A 9,355-nucleotide genomic window follows, 5' to 3' on the forward strand; every position below is an offset into this window, starting at 1 on the left:
TGTGAGTTAAAAGAGAAAAGCCCATGAAGATAAATGGGGTTATTTCTGTCTATTACTTGTGACCTCTATGACAAACATCATACCAAAACATTTTACATTACAGAACTGAATCTCCAGTTGTTTGTAAGGTCTACAGTAACAAAAAACAGGTTAGAATTGGAACATCTCACACTTCATTTACTTACCCTCACAACTCTACCATAATGATGGAAAGTTTACCCTTGCTTTGAGCAACAACATTTTTCCCATTTCACAGAGGGGAAGAGGGAGCACAATTCAAAACAGATGATCTGAATCAGATGCAAATTTTCCTAGATTTAGTAGCAGAGAATGAGATTAAGTTTCTGGATTCCCTCTTTTGCCTGAACTCTTATCTGTACGTTGCTGTTCCAGTGCCAGCTGGTATCATTTGTCCACGTTTCAAAACAATTAAAAATGAATTTAAGGAATGGATCCTAAATCTACAGTAAACACAGATTATAGCCAGCACACATTCAGTTCCTGTTGTCCATGGATGGTATCAGTTATGGCAGAGCTTTGTCATATGTCACAACTTTCACATCCTGAAGACCCTGATCGCTGGAATCCAGTGCTGTCTGGGGCAGATGCACAGTAACAGAACCAGTTCATGACAAACAGAAAGGCTCAAATCAAAAGAACGAAGAAAATCATTCTCCTTTATTCTCTGTGGTAGCTAGAGCTGGATGACTTCAGTAAGCTACTGAGTGCATACATGCATTATATAACTTAAATGGCTACACTTTTCCTTAAGCTCAAGGTTGGATGCACACCTGAGTTCTCTCATATCTCAGGCTTTTATAGGGCTGCTTTTTAGACCAGCTCTTTTTAGACTAGTACTGATTCAAGGCACATTCTTGGTTAATTAATTCACTATATGGATTTTTTTTTTGGTGTGGAAAATATCTGTAAACATCCTTGGATTTTGTAAAAGAAAAAAATCTCAAAAGAAGTCAAGTCTGGCCTGATCAATCTTTATTTTCAGAACAAATACTTCAGTTTTAACAGAAGAAAGGTAAGAACACACCTGAAGAATAAGCTAACTTCTGCAAGAAGACCAAACTCCACAGAAGTCTTGGTGTGTACTAGTCAGTAGGGTCCAGTTTTCAAAAGCCATACGAATCCCTCTCTAACTGTGACAAATAGAAAAGAAGTTCTTAAAGTAGAAAGATGTTCTTAGTGTGCAAAAAATATGCAGTGTTAGCTAGCTCCTGCAGGCCAATAAGTAAGGAAATTCTGCAGCTCATTTGTAAATAAAGCATGCACCCTTAAAAAGAATTAAACTTGGGGGATGCAGCCAAAATTCTTCACCAAAAGACCTGAAAAAAATACATTCTGTCCGGGCATAATTTGACACAAAGAGATACATAATTTTCCTCTATAAATTAAATACAGTGGCTAATAGCAGAACAGTACTGATGCTTATCCACTTTTTTCCCTCTCTCACGTTCTGGAAGTATTCCACACTGTTCAGCATTTTAAGAGCTTTTTAAAAATTTGAAAAACCTGAAAAAATAAAGTTGACAATTGGAAAAAGCTGATTTTTTATTATTTTATTATATACCCTTTTTGATAAGAAATCTGTGACACCATTTTAGAAAATAAAATTCTAAATCATACAAACATTTACAACGGCAGGAAAAAACAGCAGCATAAACTCATTAGAAGGCTAATGTAACTTCAATGTACCTCTGCATATGTTCTGTTACTCTGCTTTACAAGCTGTATTAGGTGCAGACAGAAAAAGGGCTTTGTTATGGGTTAGGCTTTAAAGTAGCAATAAGCAACACAGAGAGTCAAGTCAGTAGACAAGGAGTTAGACAAGGATACCAATGACACCCACTTGACTTATTTAATAGCTTGTTACTTAGTTAAAGTGCCAGCATAGCATCCATCATTTTAAATATTGCAATGTCCATACAGATAACACACAGAAATAGGCAGGGTTGCATTTACTACTGTCCTTTTTTAATAAAAAAAACCACTTCTCATAAACAGGAATTTCCAGCTCTTTTGCATAGTCTTGTATTAAAAATCTTATACTCTTTTCTTTTGCATACAACTATATATATAATGGATATCCTAGAATTGCACAGCAACACTTAAAAATCTGCATGATTTATACATTGAAATTTTAGTTTAAGTTATTTTTTTTTGCAGTTTCTCACCCTTGCTGCCTAGTAAGTTTATTAGAGTTCAAATACTATAGAAATAATGCTTCAAAGAAAGCTCACCAAGTGCCATTTACAAAGGTACAAAATATACAGCAAAGTTAACCTCTTATTAAATAAAATATACAGGTTAGCTGATAGTTCAAATCATTAGGTAACACCTTATTTTAAGGGATAACCTTCTAGGGAGCTTTTTCCCCAATACAGGAGAATTATGGAAGAGTTAACTTCTCTGTATGCTTATGCATCGTGCCCTTCTTTTTAAATGCAGATAATAATGGACTGCATCTATCATTTAGCATAGTGAGAGCCAAAAACGATCCCTGTAGGAATTGCAGTGAAATCAATTTGAAACCCTAGAGATCATTCTCACCCAGAGTATCTCAGCCTACTAATTTAAATATTTCTTATAATAATGCCAATAGTTATCACAATGGTGGCAATTAGACCTTTAAGAGATTTTTTCTGTAATCCAACAATCAACGTACCATTAAAATAAAGTGTTGCCAACATACTCCACATTTATTCTGCTGTTAAAATAGTTAGATATGAAAACTGCCTACTTAGTATTAAATTCATTCCCTGAAAATAAATGAGTTTTAGAATAATAGCATGTTCCCACTTAACCAGCCATTATCATCTTAACAGGTTGGAATGAATGGTAAGTGCTTGCATGTTACATTAGAAAGAGGTATAACACCATCTACAATTACAGCAGTGTTGCAACCCTGACAGTTACTCTTGATCCAGACGTATATTAACCATGGCAAAGCATCGGCCTACGCTGTGAAAGAACGGTGCAACGAAAACATCTGTCAGGCTCTTCCATATGGTCTGCACTGAAGGCAAGACCATGAGACAGGTTCTCACAAAAGGCACCACAATCCTGTAAAAGAGCAAATGGAACATCCGTGAGATTACTGCTGCCATAGCATAGGGCAATTGAGAGACGAAAAGTGCTTACTTATGGAAAGGGAAGGGATCTTGCACTCATTCTCCATTGATTTTGTTCACTGACAGCCTCACACACACATGCATAAGCACCATAACACACACGCTCCTCTGTCTCGGCTCACTTGTGCGCTGCGCAACAGCTTGTCAGTCCTCGTCATGTCTCTGCTTCTTCCTAACGGGCAACACTGAGCTAACTTTTGGCCATGCCTGCAATAGGGATGAACATTTTCCTGTTCTCTCCTGCTGCTGGAGGTGATGCTGCAACTTGTGGTTAAGGATGGGTCCTTTAAGGAGTCAGGAGTGGGGGTCTTTAGGGCTTGACAGAAACCATACGTTTCCCAGTTTGATCACCTGGGAACAGAGCTCTTTATGATCCCTTCAGGGCATTCTTGTGTCCCTCGCTCTGATGTCTCTTCAGATGCTTCTTTTCTGACTCTCTAGTGCACGCACACATGCACACACAAACACACCTTGCCATTCATACTTCATTCCTGCCAATCCAAGACCAATGTTAAAGTTGTTACAATAACGCAGAAACAGTAGAGCAATACTGAAATACATTTAATTGCTGTAGTACAGAGACAGGCCAGACCTCCCATATACAGCATCTTGTTGATACTGTAAAGCTTTTCACTTAAGGGTGAGTAACAAAAAAGCAGAACAAGGTCAAAACTCTAGTTGAGGGAAAAGATGCTTTTATCTCCTTGCATACTTGAAAGAATTGTGCTTTCAGTCTGCCAAGCACAGAAATCATCCATGTACGCTCTCCATATGCCCTGACTCCAAAGCAATGTCATTAATGGTGGCTTAAGCTAAGCTCACTGACAGCAGAGAGGAGCCAGGCGTGTGCCTACGGCTGGTGCACCAGGGCTGCCACATGCAACATCAGTGACCACACCAGCACGGGTTATTCTCTTTTTTTTCATCACTTCCTGGCCCAAACCCCTGGCCATTTCACTAAGCTGTGTGTTCTTACTCGGGTGCAAACAAATTACATGTATACATAACATATGTAATACTGAAGTCACACTAGAACAAGGTTTTCAAAGATCTCTGCACCACGTGTAATGTATTTATTTCCTACATGAGGCAGAAGAAGCTATACATCCATTTGATAGAGATAATGAGCTGCTCCAGTTTGCTCTTGCATTCAAGATTTAAGATCCCAGTCTCATTTCCACAAAATTCAGTTGCAGAACTCTCATTGACTTTGGTGAGAAGTAACGTACAAAACATTTATTATTTTGTCACGTGTCTGAAAAACATCTAAGTAAATACTGTGTATTTCCAGTGAGCACTACTCAGAATAACAGTGTAGAAAACAAACAAGCAAACAACTGTTGCATTAAAAAAATTAAAGCTTCGATACCTGAAGAGTAGGAATAAAAGAATTATTTTCAATGTAGATCTGGATTCTTGCTTTAATTGTACGGTGCAAGCTGTATGCTACCATGTCTGTGCTGCACTCCAAGCTAACCCAGATGGATTTAAACAAGAATAGCTTTTCTAAAACCTTCTCTTTCTTTGTCTCTGCTGAAATAGCTAGTAAAACACACAGCACATAGAACTGCGAGTGCCACTGGAACACGGTATCTGTGGTATTAAACTGAACTCTGTAAACTGCATGTTTAGTAATCACTGATAGTATCACTGTATATAGAATAGATGATTTATAGAAAATAAAATAAGGGCTTCACGATAAAGTTGATGAACATCAATAATGCAAAGGGAAAAAACTTCTCCAACCAACACAGGGAAAACACCAGAAATAGCTACTCAGCTGGTATTGACTTCACCCATTTTTCATTTCACTTAGTTTATAAACTGCTACTACTGCTCCTCTGCTGCCATCTTAATTTAATTTGGCCTGCTTTTTCTTCTTTCTTTCTTCCTTTCTTTTTTTCCCCAATCTAACTCATCTGCAGGAAGCAGAAAGGCCTATGTTTCTACTGAAAGCCTACATTTCTATTGGATCATCCATAAACAGGACCACACAAACTACAACCTAAACAAATACCACATTATGCAAAACCTTCACAGCAAGTTGCAGTGAATCACCAGGAGTTCATTAAGGAAGGCTGGGAAAACAGCCATCATACTACATGCAGCTGCTATAGACATCATCCATAACTCAACATCTTTCAATAATGTTATATACAATAAATATGTTTCGGTAATGTTTTTAAATCTTTTAACATATTATCCATATTTATGCTATACTGTATACAAAAACCAGCAGAATGCATGCAGCTTTCAATTTTAAAATAAAAGTCAGTCTTAGTTTTTCCTTATTTTTAGAATATACATATCCTAAGGATATCAACATTTACTGCAATTTTGGAGCTACTCTTGGTAGAGTGGTAGAGCACTGGGAAATAAAATAAAGGTTTTCTGATTTGATATCTAAGCTGAAGCACAATCAGAGCATTTCAACTACTCATATAACCTGTCTTTGAATCATACTGTACGTATGTGCTATACAATATCCATCCTTTTACAAAGTAAAACGATTCACCTCTTTTGGGAGCTGTTGACCTGAAAAGAGCAGACTATCCTCTTTGTTCCACCCTATTTTTTTCCTTTTCTTTTTGTTCAAGATATGACTTCTACTATTTTATACATATCATCCTATCCCATGTTTGTTCACATTACTTTTTTTCTGCTGATCCCTAATGGAACATTGTTAAGAACCGAGCAAAACACAACTTAATACAATACAACTTAATATAACTTAATTCTTACTCATAAGGGTAAGAATTTTCTGAGGAGGTAATTCAACTTTTCATGGAGCTGGACAATGTACTTGCAGCAATCATTCACTGCTAATCCAGATTCCTGCTTTATAGTTAAGAATCACATCTCCTGAGAAGGTTTTCAAAATGGAATCTCAGACAAATCTTAATGACATTTTTCAAATACTACACCATCCAGTAATTAAATTGCCCAGTTCCAGGCTTGCGTGTGCACTACATCACGATTTTGTCTTGCATAGCACTACAGTATAAGCAAACATAGACTGCTAAATATGAGCTAGCAGTTTCAGAGCTTCTTTTAAAGCCCTGCTAACTGTTGGGCTACTTATGAGTAAAGAGATAACCACTGGAGCTTTGCACGACTCACACACAGTACACAAAGCACAATAAAACCAAGCATTTCATATCTCAGGACTCAGGTAGACTGGAAAAGACAAAACTAAGAAGCAAGACAACGCCCACCTACTCCCTTTTCAGAGGACAAGGGTATATACCAAGACAACACCAGACCATGTGGCATGCTTTTGTGGCACAGCAGTGCTGTAACTTCTTTGATTTCAGACAGCCAAGTAAGGAGATTTTTGGGGTTGAACATGATGGCAAACAGCCATGTAAATGGAGTTGCAGAGAAAGAGTTTAGATGATGCACATTCAAATCTGCTCCCCCTGTGTGTATGCCCTGGCTACATCTGCAAATAGAAGCTCACGCAAAGAGAAGTTTTGAGTATCTGCTACTCAAGCTGATGACAAGAGCACAAACCTGGATGACTCCTTGTGTTTTAGAGCTCATCTCCAACCTAAAGTTACAGATTCTTGAATGATACATCAATTCTCAGAATAAATATATAATGAGACATTTTACAGATAAGACTACAAAAAAGTGTATGTGAAATTCAAGAGGCTGCCAACATGTAGCTTGGAACAAGAATTCATCTCTGGATCGACCACAGAGATCATGATTTTGCATGGGCTGCCTGGAAAACCAGCAGTGTTCTGCTCATATTAAAAAATCAATAGTCTTAAAGCCTCAGTCTAGGGACATGTTTAAAAGGCTGTTCGGATATTCACAGATAGTTGTTAAAGTTAGTCTGACAACTTCTGAGTGTATCGGCTGCAGTAAGATCATCACTAAGAGAGAAGCCGTGGGGAGAAGTGGCCTTCCTTGAAGTGGCTTGTATGTAGGTCATGCTAGCTACTGCAGCTTCAGTATCTTTTGCCAGGCAGTGTAAATCTGGATTTTAGCTCAAGCAATATGCAAACAGAACCAAAGTATGTTCATTTTTAATAGGTCGCAATGAAAACTGAAGTTTTCTTTTTGCTTTCCGCAGGTCTCACTTCCCTTTTTAGTGCTCTTTTTTTCTGATGAAAGACAACATTTACTATCAGACACAATGGGTGCAAGTCATGAAGTATCCTTGCTGCATGAGGAATGCTGTCAGACTTCAGTGGATTTTTAGCATGTTGACAAAACTGCAACGTGTGTGTGACAATCAACAGAGCTTTGTTCCCTGGGACATCCAAGTGTTGTTCAAACAGCTTCTAATTTATTCTTAGGAAAGGCTTCCCTGCAACTGATCAATGTCAACATCTCAGTGGTTTGGATGCTGCAAACGAGGCAGAGAGATTCTGATAAGCCCTCCTGTAGACAGCCATGTGGGAGGGAGTGCCCAGAGCTTTCCCATGACGTTTCAACAGCTGAAGGCAGAATTATAATGGAATTCCCATCCTCGCAACCACAAAACAAGGAGCTGATATTTTTACAGACCCAACAGGCTTACACGGGAACCAACGTTTCGGGTCCCTTTAATGCCTCTGGTATCAGTTGCTCCTGCACTATCCTCCCAAACACAGAGACTTTGAATTCCTTAATCCCAAGAAATCTGGAACACTGGGAGCCGCAGAAATAAATTAGCATAACCTCAGTGTGTTCAAATGTTGCGTTGGAACAAATCCAGGCTGTGTTTGTGGCATGACCAGACTGTACTGTGCTACCAACTGTAGCACTGGATAGGGTCCAAGGGGATGCAGACAGCACTCCTGAGCTATGTGATTCTCTCCCATCCATCCAGGTGCAAGACCAAAATGAAAGATCAACTCCATGCTGACAGTGAACTTAGGCACAGAAAATCAGTTGCTGGGGAGACAAGTGTGTTTGCAGAAACTCAAGGGAAACTTTTCAAAATCAAGTGCCACATTCACTCAGTTCTATTTCAGATGTACTGGGAACCACAGTTCCCGACAGAGTCACTGGGGACTACTTGCACAAATAGAAATTGACCTCTGAGTCCTGTTCAGTGGAACTCATGTCCACATATCCAGCCTGTGAAATTCGGATATAAGATCATTCTGCAGCATTAAATGTTATCATTCTGAACAAACTGAGCATCAATGAACTCTTCCACAGACATTTAGCTGTAGGAAATCCTTATGTCCACCATATCCTTTTGCAGTTCTGGTATGGTACAGCACAGTGACCGCTGGCTGATATGAAAGTCTAGGCCCACTATAAAATGTCCATAATAATTAGAGGCCCAGCAAAGTAGCAGCTCTAAATTATATTGCAACTCCCTACTGCAGAGTCTGCATGCTCCAAAATTTAAGTTAGTCAGATTTTGAAGCAGCTCATAACAACGCCATCAACCCAAATTTCCACTCTCCTTCTTAAAACTGAAATCTGCAACCAAAAGATTGTAATCAGAGGTTCAAACAACCAATGCATTTATACTAAATTTGTTTCCCAGTTTCTGGATAGCATTTTGTTTTCCTTATTGACTTCTTCATGATACCAATATTAGTCAAGGCAAATGAGGCATAGATCAAAACTTATGTATACGGAAAATCCTGGTTTGCAAGAATGACATTGATGACACATGCACTCATGCTTTCTTCTGCGGCCTGATGGACTCTCCTTCCTCAACATCACTCTTTTCCCTGCCTCTCTTCTTTCTCTACAATCAATTGCCTCTCTGGGCTCGCAATATTTCACCAGCAGTTTCTGAATAAAGTACACCAGCTTAGTTGCTTTGGAGAGCTGCTGTATTTATCTGTGAACCACGGCCATGGCTTTCCTGAGCTCAGGAGGGGTTCTCTGCACTGTACATACAGATGGCCGTGCACCTGCTGTGAGGCAGTGACAGCCGACTTTGTGACAGTAGCGAAGAAAGACTGAGCTGGGCCCCCCGAAGCTTTCTTCGCTCTCTGAGCAAAGAAGTCTGGTGTAAGAAATGCTCCTGCACGGGCCTTTCAATTAAAGTACACGTGTTTTAATGTCTGTATTCTGGTTTACAAAAGCAAGCGATCAATAGCCAGGCGAGGCGCCCCACAAACAGCAACAGGAGCTCACCCAAACGGGAAAGCTGCTAAGATTAAAGCGTGGAGTTGAGTCACGGACAGAGCGTTATTTTAATTCCTCTCCCATTAGCAGCCCAGCAGGCAGAGCCGCCCGCAGGCCCTGACGGC

The 9,355-nt window shown here is 39.3% G+C and overlaps 1 protein-coding gene across 1 annotated transcript in view; it reads right to left on the minus strand.

Moving 5' to 3' along the window:
• Positions 1–978: 978 nt before the first annotated feature.
• Positions 979–9,355, minus strand: part of CAV2 (caveolin 2) — a gene marked incomplete at its 5' end in the record, with an annotated part of 8,722 nt that continues 345 nt past the window's right edge. Inside the window, one exon of the mRNA XM_019611187.2 lies at positions 979–3,075. Within this exon, the coding sequence (XP_019466732.1) occupies positions 2,925–3,075 (151 nt within the window). The remainder of the gene's footprint in view (positions 3,076–9,355) is intronic.

Source organism: Meleagris gallopavo, chromosome 1 (genome assembly GCF_000146605.3).
Source record: "Meleagris gallopavo isolate NT-WF06-2002-E0010 breed Aviagen turkey brand Nicholas breeding stock chromosome 1, Turkey_5.1, whole genome shotgun sequence".
NCBI classification, from domain to species: domain Eukaryota; kingdom Metazoa; phylum Chordata; class Aves; order Galliformes; family Phasianidae; genus Meleagris; species Meleagris gallopavo.